Source organism: Ammodytes marinus (genome assembly GCF_949987685.1).
Source record: "Ammodytes marinus genome assembly, chromosome: 15".
Classification (NCBI taxonomy): domain Eukaryota; kingdom Metazoa; phylum Chordata; class Actinopteri; order Uranoscopiformes; family Ammodytidae; genus Ammodytes; species Ammodytes marinus.
The window spans coordinates 29,194,609-29,212,179 of record NC_137219.1 but is presented as its reverse complement, the minus strand read 5'-3'; the positions used below and the strand labels follow the sequence as shown (position 1 = coordinate 29,212,179).

At 42.2% G+C, this 17,571-nt stretch overlaps 1 protein-coding gene across 1 annotated transcript in view; it reads left to right on the top strand.

The window, feature by feature from the left end:
• The window catches only part of apoba (apolipoprotein Ba), a gene marked incomplete at both ends in the record, with an annotated part of 83,490 nt that overhangs the window by 47,624 nt on the left and 18,295 nt on the right, over positions 1 to 17,571 (top strand). The window contains 4 exon segments of the mRNA XM_080042762.1: positions 13,809 to 13,973; positions 14,087 to 14,292; positions 14,403 to 14,585; positions 14,749 to 14,879. Coding sequence (XP_079898888.1) covers positions 13,809 to 13,973; positions 14,087 to 14,292; positions 14,403 to 14,585; positions 14,749 to 14,879 — 685 coding nt within the window.

Here is a 17,571-nt window from a genome sequence, read left to right as displayed (position 1 = left end):
GGAGAAGGGCCGATTCCAGACCTTGGGGGACCTGCGGAAGCAGTGGACTGAGTCTGGAGTAGAAACATCCAGAGCCACCGTGCACAGGCGTGTGCAGGAAATGGGCTACAGGTGCCGCATTCCCCAGGTCAAGCCACTTTTGAACTAGAAACAGCGGCAGAAGCGCCTGACCTGGGCTACAGAGAAGCAGCACTGGACTGTTGCTCAGTGGTCCAAAGTACTTTTTTCGGATGAAAGCAAATTTTGCATGTCATTCGGAAATCAAGGTGCCAGAGTCTGGAGGAAGACTGGGGAGAAGGAAATGCCAAAATGCCTGAAGTCCAGTGTCAAGTACCCACAGTCGGTGATGGTCTGGGGTGCCATGTCAGCTGCTGGTGTTGGTCCACTGTGTTTTATCAAAGGCAGGGTCAATGCAGCTAGCTATCAGGAGATTTTGGAGCACTTCATGCTTCCATCTGCTGAAAAGCTTTATGGAGATGAAGATTTCATTTTTCAACAAGACCTGGCACCTGGTCACAGTGCCAAAACCACTGGTAAATGGTTTACTGACCATGGTATTACTGTGCTCAATTGGCCTGCCAACTCTCCTGACCTGAACCCCATAGAGAATCTGTGGGATATTGTGAAGAGGAAGTTGAGAGACACCAGACCCAACACTGTGGATGAGCTTAAGGCCGCTATCAAAGCATCCTGGGCCTCCATAACACCTCAGCAGTGCCACAGGCTGATTGCCTCCATGCCACGCCGCATTGAAGCAGTCATTTCTGCGAAAGGATTCCCGACCAAGTATTGAGTGCATAACTGAACATAATTATTTGAAGGTTGACTTTTTTGTATTAAAAACACTTTTCTTTTATTGGTCGGATGAAATATGCTAATTTTTTTAGATAGGGATTTTTGGTTTTTCTTTACTTTTTTGCCAAAATCATCAATATTAAAACAGTAAAAGGCTTGAACTACTTCAGTTGTGTGTAATGAATCTAAAATATATGAAAGTCTAATGTTTATCAGTACATTACAAAAAATATTGAACTTTATCACAATATGCTAATTATATGAGAAGGACCTGTATTTAGATGGTAGTGGGCAAGACGCCCAGGGTGCTCATCGGTGGAATTTGGCACCCTCCTTTTGATAGATGACCACAGCTTTGTTGATGGCAGACAGATGCAGCATCCCAGCCAGACAGAGTATTGCGTGTCATTATAGATCCCTAGTGGAATGTTTCCAGAAATGCGGGTAGGATTTTTACATCTCTGACAGTTCAGGAGCAGACCACTTCTACGCTTTTTCTTTAGTCTTTTTCCTCATTTTCATAGCGTACATAAATGCACACATAGCGACGTAAGGAGCATGATTCCAGTCCAGCCTTTTTGCTCCAAAGTCTTAGTCAATAAAACTGCACGGTTCTTTTTTTATAACCATGGAACTTCGTGGATACCTGGCCTAACGGAGCCTCTGTGTATCCCTAGTCCGGACTCCCTGCCGTGATCTTGGTAATGACACAGAGCGCTTCCTGCCGTTCAACACCTTATGTCCAGTCGCAGTTCTCACAGTTATTTTTAGATACTGGGACAGACATGAAACTTTCAACTACGGCGTCCATCTGGATTTCTCTTTCCGTCAGATGAGTCCCGCCGCGTACAGGTAGTTTCATTGTTATTTTATCCTTCATCGTAGACGCCAAATGTAGTGCCGAATCGTTTCCCCATGGCGACACAGACAGAGGCATCAGATTGGACTTTTTCATCAGTGTTCCAAGTTTATTTCAGAAGTTTCCAGAAGACATACAGAGGATTTCATGGAGCATGGTAGCGTGAGCATGGGGGGCTTCCCCCAAAGCTGCTAGTACATGCTTACCCACAGTCTTATATCTGTGTGTGGGGGTGGGGGGTATCAGGTGTATTAATATCTGCAAATAGACAAGTCCTTACATAGGTGTTTTTGTCTCTTTCCAGTGACCCCTAACCATTTTAAGACTCTCTGCTCAGCAAAGTCTGGTTAATAGCTATTTAATCCACCACAATAAAAATAAATGGTAGATCAGACAATATATTATATAAAAGTTGCGTTTTATATGTGGTTTTGGCTATCTCGCCTTGTCCCATGGTCCGGTTTTGGACATGATTAATTAATAGAAAATATATATTGATATAATATTGTATTGGTTACAGGTCATTCAGATTAATTTTGCTATTAGAAATTATCTGAAATTAATAATACTTTAATAATTATTAAAGTTCCAATCGGGGCACCCGTGCTCCACTTAGGAGTGCAAAAATAATAGCAAGTTTGTCTCATTTTATTAATGGTGTAACCGACGGTTTTCGCCGTCGCCTATACTTAAGTATTGTAGAAATAAGGACTCGGAAAACTTTATTTACGGAACGAAACGAGCCACTATATTGACGAGCGCCCAACATAGAGTCAAATCAGCAACATTACAACAACACTTCCGTTCCACCTTTCAGAATAAGAGCCCTAAACAGGAAATAGGTTACAATGGTTTATCTTTAATGTTGATTAGTCTAGTGATCAGTTGAATAAATCAATATTAATAAAACCTAGTCGAATTATCACTCAAAATTTAATAAATCAATTACAAATTAGTTCTTGACGTGTGCACAATAAAATATTCACACAAGAATCACAAACACTTACAGTTACAATATAAGAAAGATTATTTTAACAATAATGAACTTAAGGTACCATCATCAAATATACAAGCATACCTGTAGGTGAATTCTACAGGTAACACTATCAAAACTTAATGAAAGGAGAATCTAGTAAAATGGTTGTGTAAGGTGTAGAAAGGTGTAGGTGTGCCTGTTTGTGTGTATTGTGTGGGTGCGTAGCAGCAAAAGAGAGAAGAAGCGAAAGAAGAAGTGAACGATAGAGAATTATCAAAACTGACAGCAGTCCTGTGTAGAACTATAAACTAAATTGCGGGGTTTCTCGTGAGAGTTGAAATCACGCATGTAAGGACTACAAAGAAGATGGCGGGAGTTTGAGGTAAAAGCAAGCCCCAACCACAGTGAGTTCTACCAGCATCCAATAAGGAAGTGACACACATTGCAGTACCTTCGGTGACCACGGTGACGTGGTACCAAGACTGAGCAATTTTTCTTTGACACACTTGTTAAACAGGCCGTTTTCACAGTCTTATTAAACCTATTAAGGCCTGGTCCAAAAAAACATTATAGTCTGTATGTTTAAGTCATATCTCCATGACAACACTGGGAATTTTTTGTAGCAGGCTAGTTCTTATTCTTTTGGAGGTTAAAATGTATTGGCGCGATCTCTTGAGTGACAGCTCTCCGCCTGTTGTCCCTCACTTTGCCTCGGAGGTATACGTCAGCTAGATGGGCGTATCTCCCTCCCCCCGTGTGAGGCGGAGTAAAAATCTCACAAGATGGCAACGCACATAAACCAGGATAAATTGGATTCCGTGTGAATAACTGAGGTCAGCTCGGATGCTACATCCATTTTATATACTATCTATGGGTAAAAGAAAAACCACAAAACGAATGGCGGACCTCCTTGTGAGGGAAAAACTAAAAAAAACAATGGCGGACTCTCTTGTACGGACTATAGAAAATAGCGGGGGTTTAAAGGAAGTTGTTTAAACAAAGAGGAGTCAAAGAAAAAATGTGGGAAAACTTGAGTTTCCACGCAGTTCGTAATCTTAAAATTACCGGAGATTCTCACTGTATTCGTTAAGATTACGTGAGTGAAATGTACCGCGTGTAAAGGTGAGAGAGAGAGAGAGAGAGAGACGCTTTAGGGCCAGAGGCCTATTGCACAAAAGTGGAATTCAGATATCCAGGATGATTGCTAAAGCCAGCCTTGACAAAATTTAGTCTGGGCATTTTGGATTAGTCAATTGCACAAACGCTAATCCAGGATGAAAAGGGGCTGCTTTGTCAAGCCAGGTGTCACCCTGCGTTCCAATACCCATACTATCTACTATTTAGTATGGTAGAAAAAAGATTAAGGATGACCCGATTCTTGTGGCCAGATTTAGGATGGTTAGAAAGACCCGGATGTCTACATCTGGCCGGGACTTTTAGTGTTAAAAACAGCATCCTATTTGGGCAATTCTGACCCATAATCCAATGCGCACCTGAAGTGCCGTCACATCAACGGAGCCTCCATATGAAAACAAACGGGGATGCGACGGATATAAAAGCAAGAGGCAAGATCAAGGTCAGTGTTACTTTTACCACAGTTACTTTTAAAAAGTACTTTACTAGTTACTTGGTTTAAAAGGTAACTAAATTAGATTACTGATTACTTTTTTTAAAGTAACTAAATTAGATTACAAGTTACTTTAAAAAATACTTTACAGGTTTTGAAACCCATATATCTCAATTTAAAACATGCACATATTAAGAATCATTGAAAATATAAAAAATAAAGCTTTCACTAGGCTAGTAGGCATACTGTTTTCAAAATAATAAAAATTATGGTTTAAAAAATGTAATAAAAAAAAACTTTTTTCACCCCATGAAAATAAATGCATTCCTCCAAAGTGCAAAGACAGTAGCAGTGTCTTTAAACTTAACTTGCTTGGCCCATCACTCTCATGCATTCATCTGACTTTGTCTCATGTGTTGATAGACTGGGTGTGAGCGGCCACCGGTCGCCACGTGACTATAAGTTTCCAAGTTTTAAACACTTCTATCTCTTCAACATCACCGTACCCGAATCCTAAATATCCCCATAGCAGACGCTATATTTCATGCGGGGAAAAACATTGGTTTTACGCCACAGTTCAGCTTAGGCTTGGCCGTAATGCTGCTGCTGCTGCACACACACACACACACACACACACATACACACACACACACACAGGCACACACACACTGCTTGTCAGAGGAGCGAGTAAGCCTTGACTGCAGCTCGCAGATCGAGGAGGGGCTTAAATTTAGCTAAATGTGGGCTGGGTTAAACGTTTAACCCCGCTCGAAGAATGTGCGATGCACATAACCCTAACCACCCAGCTGTGATGCCTGAACATAATCGCCAATTTCAGGAAAACATGTGGTGGGACCAACAGGCTGTGGGAACATATTGATGACCCCGACCAACACCGACAAAGTGTCACGGTTGGCGGGGCTGGGTTGAGGCGTACGGCCGGGAGCCGGAGGTTGTGAAACAGCGGGGCGTTCTGGGTGAAGTTTGGCCGACCAAGAGTCACTGTTGGCGGAACTGGGTTCAGGCACAAATTCCGACCTGGAAGTGGCGAATGAGCTTGGCGTTTTGGATGTGGCCGAGTTAGAGTGAGTGAAAGTGGGTCTGGGGGTGCTCACAGTGTCCAAATATGTCCCATAAAAGAAAAAGAGCACCAAGCCCATCCCAGTGGACCCTGCATATATTTTATTTTAAATTAATATTATTATGGAAAATCCATGTGTCCTTTTTCAATAGCTTCTAATTCATCTGACACAGTGTCTCCAAATAATTTTTTCACACAAAATTCTTCAGATTAAGCCTCTTAATTTTCCTCTCTAAGTGTACCAGATTCATGCATTTCACTTTAAAGGGGACATATTATGAAAAACCAAACATTGCCGGTGTTTGGGCACACTGTTTAGGTTATTGGCATCCCTACCAGCACACACAAGCTTCAAAAAGACAAATATGTCAGTTTCTTCTGGGACACTTATTTCGAAAAAGGGGGGATTTGAAGGTTTGTTCCAAAAAACACCGACTGATGACGAAATCGGTCGGTTTTCATTATCATAAATACTCCCACGGGAAAGCTCACCTGAAACTCGGCATGTAATGATACTGTTTTATCAGAGAAAATCTTCAGCGAGATGAAAATGTGAGTTTCAAGTAATCCTTTACTACAGGTAGCAAACAGTGACAGTAAGCAACACAATACATTTTTTAACGGTAAAACTTTATTATGAATGAGTGATCACAATACAAATTATACATTATCTACTAGATATTGAAATGTTGTCAGATAATTTGCAGCTCTGACAAACCTAAAGCATAATTATTTCAACCATAAGATAAGAACCATTTTACAAAAGATAATGCCTTTCCAGTGAATCTTGACATGATTCAGGATACATTCTTTTCCAGTATGGTTACTGTACATTTTTACATGTCAACTCAGTATCGGTTCACAACCAAAGCTTTTTCACTCCACTGGGCTGTAGATCATTCCACAGAACTGTAAAGACAAACGTAAAACAGGGTGTATGTTACCAGTTTAGAGAGCTTATGCATAAATACTTAGCTCAAATTATGTTATTGACTGTGACATAATTAAACAGTATTTACCTGAGGATAATGTCAGGGAAATCAGAAATCTTTATGCCATTTTCACAGTTTTCAGCTCAGACTCCTGTCTGAACAGGTTCAGTTGTACATCTTTTACTTTAGAACTGGTTAATGTGCCGATATTTGTGGTAGAAATTAAGCTAAACATGTTTACATTGGTCTCCATGCTGCATTGGCCAAAAGTAAACAAAACTGACAGCTGGGCGTGTGCCATGCCCATGTAGGTAGGTATAGAGTAAATGAGCAGGGCGGTGCATGCACACCCATGTAGATCTGACCAGTCAGAGCAGACTAGTATTTTTGCGAAGGGGGGTAAGCTGTCAAAACCAACCTTTTGAGATAGAGGGCAGAGAAGGCTGGAAAAGGCGATGAAGAAATGGGAAATGATAGAAAACTATTGGGTTTTTTGAACAATAAACCATGAAAACCTTTTCTAGTAGACCTTGGAAATACACATTTAAAACCGAGATTTAGCATAATATGTCCCCTTTAAAAAGTTAAAAAAATCTCCCGGAGGGTCCGGAACTCGGATGCCTACTATTTTCACCCAGCTGGACATTGGAGGCAATAGCAGAAAAGGCAATAGCAGAAAAGGCATTTAGTAAATGATTTGGGCTTAATTCTGCTCCGGACGCTTGGTGGTCGGGGCTGACTTCTGCTGTTTTCAGGTCGCAGGGAAAAGCACAGCTGAATCTGTGCAGGAGGCTGCGAGAGGGGACGAATCACTCGGCTTGCGCTTCCAATATTCAAAAAGGGTGATTTCTCGGGTAAACCACCTGGACGGGTCCTGGTTCTTCTCTTAATGTAACAGTTTACAAAACACTTCGTTAATCTGGAAATCACCGCGGCCGCTGATTAACTTTTGTAGAAAAACGTGGTGGTTGTTTGTAGGAGAGAAGAAAATCCTGTGGGTTGTACAACGCTTCTTTTCTCTATATATATCCAGCAGACAAGCCGGAACAGAGAGGCCGTCCAAACGCCGTGGGGGCGCTTTTATAGGACGCGTCGGGGTCCTTCAACCGTGTTTCAATCCGGCGCTTTAAAGGACACCTGAAAAGGTGAGGGCGCACCGCAGTGTTTGGCCACCGGGTGGCGGTAGAGTTGTCCATAAATTTAAGCCCCTCCTCGATCTGCGAGCTGCAGTCAGGGGCATTTGAGAGGAGCGGTTGGAGCGTGCACATTTATTTACATTAAATCGCAATTGCAGTCATTTGTGCATTTATGTAAAATGTTTCTCTAAGGAAAATGACAGAAATAGTAACGCACAGTGACTTTGATGAGTAACACTAATCTGATTACTGGTTTGGAGATAGTAACGCGTTAGATTACTCGTTACTGAAAAAAGTGGATGCCGGCATCACTGATCAAGGCGCAATGTTATGATAAAATAAATAAGTAAAAGTATGTCCCAAGTGTATGGCTACTGCATCCTAACTAGATTATTTTTATCGTCAGATGTAGTATGTAGAATAGAAAAAAGAAAGAGTATGCGATTCGGAACGCAGGGGAAGTAATTCTGTTAAGTGTCAGCCCACAGCTTTCAGAAGTAGACCCAGAGATCATCACAGATTTACTGATGTAGAAATGGAAAAGACGGCCCATTTTCCCACAATGCCTTGCTAGTTTAAACCGTAAGTGAGGGGGCTGTTCATTTCATACAACAGCTGTATTCTCTGCCAACTGATCTTGATGCCCCTGCATTGATTTATGATAGAATTGTTGACAGTGAGCAGTCTGCAGGTTCATCTAAAAAATAGAATATCATGGAAAGTCCATTTAAAAAGTGAAACTTTCATAGATTCATTACACAAAGTGAAATATATCAGGCCTTTTTTATTTTATTTGGATTGGATGATTGATTGATCATGGAATAAAAAATCCAGTATCTCAAAATATTTGAATATTACATAAAACTAAATAAAAAAAGGATTTATAATACAGAAATGTCGACCTTCTGAAAAGTCTGTTTATTCTAGATTACTTTTTCTTCATGTGTAATGAATCTAGAATATATTTAAGTTTAACTTTTTGAATTAAATTACAGAAAAAAAGGAACTTTTCATTGATATTAAATTTTTTATATAAGTACGACATTTGTAAAACCCACATTTGCAACTTAATCGGCCATCGATAATCAATTGTATAAATATAGCCTGCAATATGAAAAGACTAGGCCAATCACATAAATGATTATTATTGATATTATTTTATGTTAATCTAATTAGGGCCCGAGCACCGAATACGGTGCGAAGCCCTATTGAAATGCAAAGGATTTTTATTCTTCTTTATTCTGTTGCCTGATTTTTTCAGTTCACTGTCATTCCGATCGAAAATCAAGTTATTTAACAGTTATTCCACGATCCTTTGTATACTGCTTAATTTGTATTAGCCTGTTTTAAAGTACAACATAAAGACTACATTGTCATTTAGTTAAATAATTCTTCTTTTTATTTATTTAACCTGAACCATTTATTATTAAAGTAATTATAATTAAAACTGCGATGTGATGTGCAGTGATGACCGGGCCCTCGCACTCCCGTGCTGGACGCCGTCCCGGCCGGCCGGCCTCAGTGCTCCGGACGAGAGAACGCGCCGCGGTCTCCTCCTCTTTGGAACGCGTGGCACGGTAATACCTGTCACAGGAAGCGCGGAAGATGCCGCGACGTGCTTGATACGGATGCGAGGACGTCCTCAGGCCTGGGCTCTTACCAGGCGGGTGAAGTTTGGAGCGCATGGGACATTGCTGAGCGAAATTACAGCGACTTCCTGTTTCGTGGCGATGACGCCGATAAACTACGAAGGCCACGGAGCTGACAGAACCGGCTTCCCGTGTTATCATTGTCTCTAGACCTCCCTGAGCTGCTTTGAGGTTGATTTAATCAAGTGTGTAGGACTTGAAGGTAAATAACTAGCATGCAATATTTACTTGACCCAGCAGTTGGCGCTCTCACTTTTTCTTAATATTATTGTGTGGGCTTACTCAGGCCTTGGGTCTCATTAAGCATATCAAATGTTGAGAAGATCAGACTGAGTATAGTGGAGTCACAGCTACTTCCTGTTTACTGGCGAAGACGCCAAGCTTACGGCGAAGGAGTTTTGACAGGTGGCGCTCTCACTTTCTATGAATATTAGTGTTTGGGTTTCCTCAGGCCTTGGGTGTCATTAACCATAACAAATTTGGAGAAGATGAGACAGAGTATGGTGGAGTTAGGCCAACTTCCTGTTTTTTTTGGCGAATATTTCAAATTAAAAGTCTTCCTGTTGATTTTGGGGCGGGGCTTCAAGAGGCTTTTTTGTTTGTCCTGGTATTTTACATTGCTATATGGAATATTGTGCATCTAGGTGTAACACAGCCTGAGTTATGATCAATTAAAGGGTTCATGAGGTCTGTTTTTGATGTTTTTTGGCGAATAAAGCGCCGGTGCTGCAAGACGGTGGTTCCGATTAAAACAAGCTTTCGGTTATATCATCTTCCATGTCTGAGGACTTACCCTTACTTATCATATTTTTTTTTGCACAAAAAGTTGTTATGAGTCCACTTTACTCTGCAATCCTGCAGAGTAATGTGGAGTTATGACATATGAGTGAATTTCGTCATAGTTATTCGGAATCAAACAAAACTTTTTTTGGTGTATCTTCCATGTCTTATGAGTGTCCCTAGAGTTTTCGTTTTGCTAAATATGTTCCTGCTAGGAGTTGTGCATTTTTGAACAATGTGATGATTTTCGAGCCAGAAATTCACATATTTCAAATTAAAAGACTTCCTGTTGATTTTGGGGCGGGGCTTCAAGAGGCTTTTTTGTGGGGCCTGCAAAGATACATTTGGGTTTTAAATTTGGTGCAGCTAAGTATAACACAGCCTGAGTTATGATGAATTAAAGTTTCATGAGGTTCGTTTTTTGTGATGTGTACGTCAACTTTGACCCCCTTTAACTCCCTGGTACATAAGCCCCTTTGGGGCCCCCAAAATGCCCTCTTTATATTTTGCCCCATATTTATTGTTTTTTATAAAAAATCTCTTCACATTAGTATCATCGGGATGTCTAATTACTCACGTTTTGACGGCCTTTCTGTCAGTCTGCACTATGGACTATTCCATTACGCATCACGCTCATGACGCTTCAAACGGCCTAAAATCCAAAAAAGTAAATAGAGGGAGACGATAGAGAGAGACGAGATAAACCTAAGCTACCTATAAGCCTACCAAAATTAAGCAAACATAGGAGAGCGGGCCACAAAACAAAAAGAAGAAGAACCAAAGGCAGGGCTTGATATCAAAGCTATCAAGCTTTTTTACAGCACCCGGCGCGGTGGCAGCGGGACCTTAGGCGGAAGAACAGCTGTCTACATGTCCATGGTCTACATCGTTAACCGATAACGTTCAGCTCCTCCTGTCAATCCAACAGGTGGCTCTGGCTCAGCCAGCAGCTATGATAATGACGTTAATGTGTGTCAACAAACTGATAATTAATGGTGCAACGGATCAAGGTTGATCCTTGGTCTGTACGGACCAACCCTCATGGTTTGGGACCCACGTGAACCGCGGATTGGTTGCATATGCTTAAAAGAAAAAAAAATCCGGCTGTTTGTTCACGTGATCGGTGATCGTGTATTACAGAACAGTTAGTGGCGATCAGAGCGCAGAATCTAGACCTACTGTAGGCTACTGACGAAAATCACACAACACATTGCCTGTATTTAGTAACAATATTTATTAGTTTAGGCTATATTTGGCTGCTCCACCTTAAGTCAGCCCAGCCAGGCGATAGTGAAGTTTCAATTTCGTTTTCACCTCTGTGTCTAAAGCTGCGAACACACCGCACTGGCCGCGCGGTGAGATTACATACAAAGTCAATGTACTAGCACGTGGCCGCGCGTCCACCCAATAATCGGCGTCCAGCGGCCGGCAGCGGGCACTTGCGCGGCGCGTGGCCGCGCCTCATGAGAGGCGCGTGAATCAGGAGCGCGGCCATTTGCGGCGCGTAGAAATTGTGTCATCGAGGAGCGTGAATCGAAGGCTTGTGCGGCGAACACGGCGCCGCAGAAAAAGATGAAAATTTTCATCTTTTTCTGCGGCGCTGCGCCTCCACAGCCAATCAGCGTTGAGATTGCGGTCTGCAAGACGAGGTGGGCGTGTGGAGTGAGGACATTGGGCTTCCAATACATTCTGCAAATATGTGTATTTTGCATCTGTTTAGCTGTTGGTTGTACTTTAGCCAAGGCAGCGCCGGTTAGCATAGTGAAACTCACCCAGCTGTGTGCTGTTCCTGAGGATAATATGAACCCAAAGTTGACGGCAGTGTCCGTGTGGCATTCCAATATAGTACAGCAAAGCACCGGTGTTGTCCTCCGTCAGCCGGCACACTTTCACTTTCAGGTAGGCTGATGTCTGCCTTTATTTTTGCAGCTGAGCACACACTGCTGTTGTTATTGTGTTTAGTATGTTGCTGAATTACTAATAATATGTGTGTATTTTCGATCGGGGTGTGTCTTCATGCTGTTTTAATGATATTTGTGACAAGACTGCCGCTGTACACAGTGTACCTACATCTGTATTTTTTGGCACAGCTGGACCATGTTGTTGTTGTTGTTGCACCGTAAGTGTGACGGGTCTGATCTCGGCGTCGGCGTCAGGAATATATGGCCCAATATGATCAAGCGGCGAGCCTCTTGCGGTCACGCGGCCAACCGCCGCCATCGATGTGGCGGCCGGCGGCGGCTGCGGTTAATATGGCCCAATATGACCAAGCGGCGAGCCTCCTGCGTTCACGCGGCCAACCGCCGCAGGCGGCCAGTGCGGTGTGTTCCCGGCTTAACAGCTGTTCAGAACAACAGCTGATAGGCTTGCGACAGCAGGAGTCAGTCTAAACCCAGTGATGATCACTCTAAGTAAAAAAGCCAAATAAAGCTATCTCTTCCTCCCTCTATCTGTCTATCTTTCTCTCTCCCCTGCACACTCAGTCACTAGGCCTACTATCCATGCTTAAAGGAAGCTGGGTTATAACCTCATTCTTTTTTAAATATTTGAAGATTTTATTTCAAACAGTCTTTGTGGACACAGGCTATTTTGTAATTCACTGTGGATTTTTTCAATAAAACAACAAATTTGTTTGATAGCAAAGCCATATTGGTCTAGATTAGACTGTTATCCAGGTTAGTGGCAATCATCAACTTCCTGTCAGAGAGAAAGCTTCCTCTCCGTGGCCACTTTGACAAACTTTATGAACAATGGACATGTCTTGGGTCAGGTTCAGTTAATGGCTCAGTTTGACCCTGTGATGTGTGAGCATCTCAGACCAATCCAAGCTAAGAAAGCCTCTGACACGTACCTGAGTAGTCTCATCCGAAATGAAAAAAAGCTAGTGACTTTTGTTCATCCCTTGTATGGAGTATCTCATTATGCGCAATATAAGTTACATTAGATGCAAGGGCCCCCAAATGACTGTTCGCCTGGAGCCCCAAAATGGCTAAGTTCGCCACTGATCCCACTAATATTTTAAGGAAATGTGCATCGTAGTTCCCCGAGGCTTCATGGGAAATTTGGTGTTGATAGAGCAAAATTTGAGAAAGTTGTGGTTAAAACCCTGTTTTTCAGTTTATGCTAATTAGCGGAAAATATTTCCAAGCGGACTTATATGGTCCCCGAGGCTTTTTTGTAGAGCACCCTAAGGTAATTCAAGTGAATTGGACTTACGGTGTGCGGGGCGTGGCCTCTCAAACTTTTTTCAGTCGGGGCTTAATAACAGCGCCCCCTAGTGGAAATTCAAAATATTGAATAATATCACACCCCGTGGGGTGGGGACGCACGTTGTGTGAAATTTTTGCATGTCTAAGTGAAACGGTGTGGGAGGAGATAGAGCTAGAAAATGTGGCGGAAGAAATAAGAAGAAGTAAGAAGAAGCATGGTGGATAACAATAAGTTACGAAGTAAGAAGAAGTATGGTGGATAACAATAAGTTATACTTATACAATACTTGAGGGCCCGTACTTAATAAAACACAGCAAATCAAAGCAATTCAATATCAAAATAAAACAGCATTTAGTGATCACTTTAAAAAGTATTCTATCTAAACATCTGCCCAGGTATATGACAAAAGTCTTCCTTGCAGTCGCTCAAGCAACTCAAAACTAGTGTCCTTAGGTAGCGTGGTCGGTTCGAGCGGTGATGCAGCGACAGTACACAAAGAAGGACCGAGTGTCCAATGTGTCTTGCTAACTCGCCAGTTAGAAGACGATTTTCTGTTCATCACGAAATCAACAGGGTTGTGGTTCATGGGCTCAGAAAAAGATTCAGCTGAAAGACGTCGGAAGGATTTCAAATAGGAGCAGGGAGCGGGTCGCCTATTCTTTTCCTCCTGTGTTCAAAGTTAACTCACTCATAGTAAACTAAAAATTAACAGGTACCAATGATTTCCCTTTTTGGTTTCTCTGAAACGTATAACAAAGTCGTTGATCGGATTTCACAATGCAAGTGATATATTCATCCAACTTGTTTATTTTATTTTCAACAGGTCTTTATGGCATTGACATCTAGCATTCAAAATGAAGCCTTTGCTCACTACATCTTCATGGAGAGTGCCTTCTCTTTACCCACTTCATCTGGTTTCCCTTTGAAGTTTTCACTGGCTGGTGTGTTTGCACCTGGTGCCAAAGGAGGAATGACTCACTCCATAGAAGTAAGTTAAATTATCTTCGTCTTGATTTACATTCAAAAAAATTAAAAAGATGGTTTTGTGTGCCCCTGTGAATTTCTGCTTTCAACTATTATGTTGTATAATTTTTTCTGCAGACTGATTTGTCCTTCAGGCCTTCATTTGGCCTAGAATTCATTACCCAAATGGGTGTGCACATTCCAGAGTATGTGGCGGCTGGGCTTGAGATGCACACTAATATGTATCACGAAAGTTCCCTCAATGCTAAAGTCACCATGAACAGAAACCAGATCAGACTGTCCATCCCCGCTCCTAAGTCAAACACTCAGTTGCTTAGTGTAAGGTAAGTGCACCTGTTTCAGTCTGATAAATCTCTTAGCAACTAACCGGTTGCAAGTCTCATGTTGACTCGCACATCACTTTATAACTCGCTTCTCTCTTTTTAAAATACAGCAATAAGCTCATATCAGTCTCCACTGGTCAATTAAAAACAGTGCCATCCCTAGTGGGGGACCAGGCTGGCATGACTGACTGCCAGCCCGTATTCAGTGGTCTGAAATTATGCACAATAGTGTATTACTCCAATGCTACTTCCATGGACAAGGCCCAGTTTTACCCCCTGACCGGAGAAACCAAGTAAGAGGAAGCCACATCAGCAAATTTAACTTGAAACCCAATGGTGACATTTTTTTTAACATTTTAGTTATCCTAATACATTAATGCATTACTTCAACTAACCAGATAGTAAACACATTTAACAAGAGAGCCTGATTCAAAGAAAACTGTTTTGTTTTCTCAGATTTGCAGTTGAACTCCAGCCCACAGGGGAAGTTTCAGAGTACACTGCAGCCATCACTGCTGAAACGCTCAGAGAGGGTAAAAAGGGTCGTCATAAAGTAGAATCGTTCAAGCTAACCCTGAAGGCAGAAGGTACTTTTATGATATGTGTGTGTGTGTGTGTGTGTGTGTGTGTGTGTGTGTGTGTGTGTGTGTGTGTGTCAAAATGTACTGACAAGCCTAGTTAAGTACGGGCCCTCAAGTATTGAGGGTCCGTAACTTATTGTTATCCACCATACTTCTTATTAAGTACGGGCCCGTAATTATTACTCTCCACCATACTTTTCTTCTTTTTATTCTTCCTCACATTTCTAGCTGCTACTCCTCCCACACCGTTACACGCAGACATGCAAAAATTTCACACAACGTGCGTCCCCACCCCACGGGGTGTGTTATTATACAGTTTTTTGAATTTCCGCTAGGGGGCGCTGTTATGAAGTCCCGACTGAAAGAAATTTGAGAGGCCACGTCCCGCACACCGTAACTCCGATTGACTTGAAATTTCTCACACAGGTGTATGTTAGGGTGCTCTACAAAAAAGCCTCCGGGACCATAAAAAGTCTTCAGGGAATATTTCCCACTAATTAGCATAAACTGAAAAACAGGGTGTTATCCACAACTTTCTGAAATTTCACTGTATCAACACTAAATTTCTCGTGAAGCCCCGGGGGACTACAATAAACATACCCGTAAAAGATTAGTAGGACAACTTGAAAAACATGGCCGCCATTGACCAAAAACTTTACGCAGGGGCGGGGCCTATCCACAAATTGGCCATAACTCCTTAACCATAGGTCCTATCATCATCAAACTTGCTGGGTATGTGCAGAAGTCATGTGGTAGCATGTCCCTCGAGGCTTATCGCGATTAACCCATAGGGGGCGCCACAAAAGTCACCCGACTCTGATTGACTTGAAATTGATTACACATGTACAGCTCATGGTGCTCTACAATATAGCCTCTCGGACAATAGGGGTCAGCCATGATTATTTTTTTCGCCGCCATTGCCCAAAACGTTTACGCAGGGGCGGGGCTTATTAACAAATTGGCCATAACTCCTTAACCATAGGTCCTATCCAGGGCCCAGCTAGGGCCCACACAGCCCCCAGTAGAATCTACGACAAAATGATTATACATACAGTGAACTAATATATAATCATAGGAATGAGTCCGAATTAAAACAAAGCCACAAGTCATACAATATTCTAATTTTAATCATTTCAATAACCCCCTGGGCCCCTTCTTAAAAAATGGTTTGGTCCACCCCGCGGTTCGTTCTTCCTCATTGGAATTTAGTGAGCGCGAGCGAACTCAAGCAGGGCGAGGATGCCCCCAAAAAAGCACAAGTTCGCACACCAGAAAAGAGTTGAGAAGGAGGCCCGGAGTAGGATATGAGCAGCAGAGCAGGGGCCCAGGACATCAAAAACTTTTTTTCTAAGAATGGTGAGAGTAAAACTACAGAGGGAGGATGAAACAATTAGCCTACTACTTGTTCATTCATAACATTACCTTTGACGGGGCGCAGGCTGAATCCTACGTTAGCTGTCATCTGGCCGCGCTACACTCTGATCAAGTCGCCAGTTCATTTAAACAAATAAAATAAAAAAAAGTCGCCAGTTCATTGTAGACCAATGGTTCCTACAGTAACTATAACTGAACGTTAGTGACTATGTGTTTCACACATATTACTGTCTGACAGTGCTCCAGTAGCCTATGCGCCCATTCAGAGGCTGCATTGAATTGTATTATGACGCATTCAACTTCTACTCTGTAATTATGAGCATCTGACGATGGTCAGTTACGTTCAGGGCCGTCGGACTGCGGACAGGCTTGGGGGGGCCCAAGGCAGAGGGGGGCTGCACCAAAAAAATAAAAACATAATTTTTGTATTTTTTTTTTTTTACTGGCTCAATATAGGCCCCTGATCTTTGAAGGCCCAGAAAAATGTTATTTAGGAAGAAAAAAAAACGGATATCAGGGGCCTTTCATTCGTCAGTACATTTTTGTTATTTTTTAAATAACATTGTTCGGGGCTACGAAGATCAGGGGACTATATTGGGCCATTAAAAAATACAAACGAAGGGAAAAAATTCCCGAAGCTGACTGGATTTTTTAAACATGTACATTTCTTCTTTCTGCTTTTTGGTCATTCTGTGTCTATTAATTTTTCCACAAAATAGTACTAAATAGCTACCATGGGAAACAGTTGATTTAGCCTTAGTTTTCTTCTCAAAGTGCACCAGATTGATGAATTGTACTTTAACATTTTAAAAAATGTCTTCCCCGGACCCCCCTAGAAGGTCCAGGGTCCACGACACAGTCTCCCAAATTCCTGTGAGAAACACTGTGTGTGTGCATGGTTATTAAGAGTCATTAGACCAGGGGTTGTGTTCAAGTACGCGTAATGATTTGGTCATTCATCAATAGAAACATTGTGTTGTTATCTGGCTCAGAGAGGGACCAGTCACTCATACGTTTTGGACATACTGATTGACTTGAAATTTCTTACACTTGTACAGCTCATGGTGCTCTACAATATATCCTCTTTACTGCATTAAGCTCCTCCCCTTTACCACGCTAGGCCCCTCCCCTTTACCACATTAGACTCCTCCCCTTTACCCCATTAGGCTCCTCCCCTTTACCCCATTAAGCCCATCCCCTTTACCACATTAAGCCACTCCCCTTTACCACATTAAGCCACTCCCATTTACCATAGTAAGCTCCACCCCTTTACCACGTTAGGCTCCTCCCCTTTACCACGTTAGGCTCCTCCCTTGTACCACAT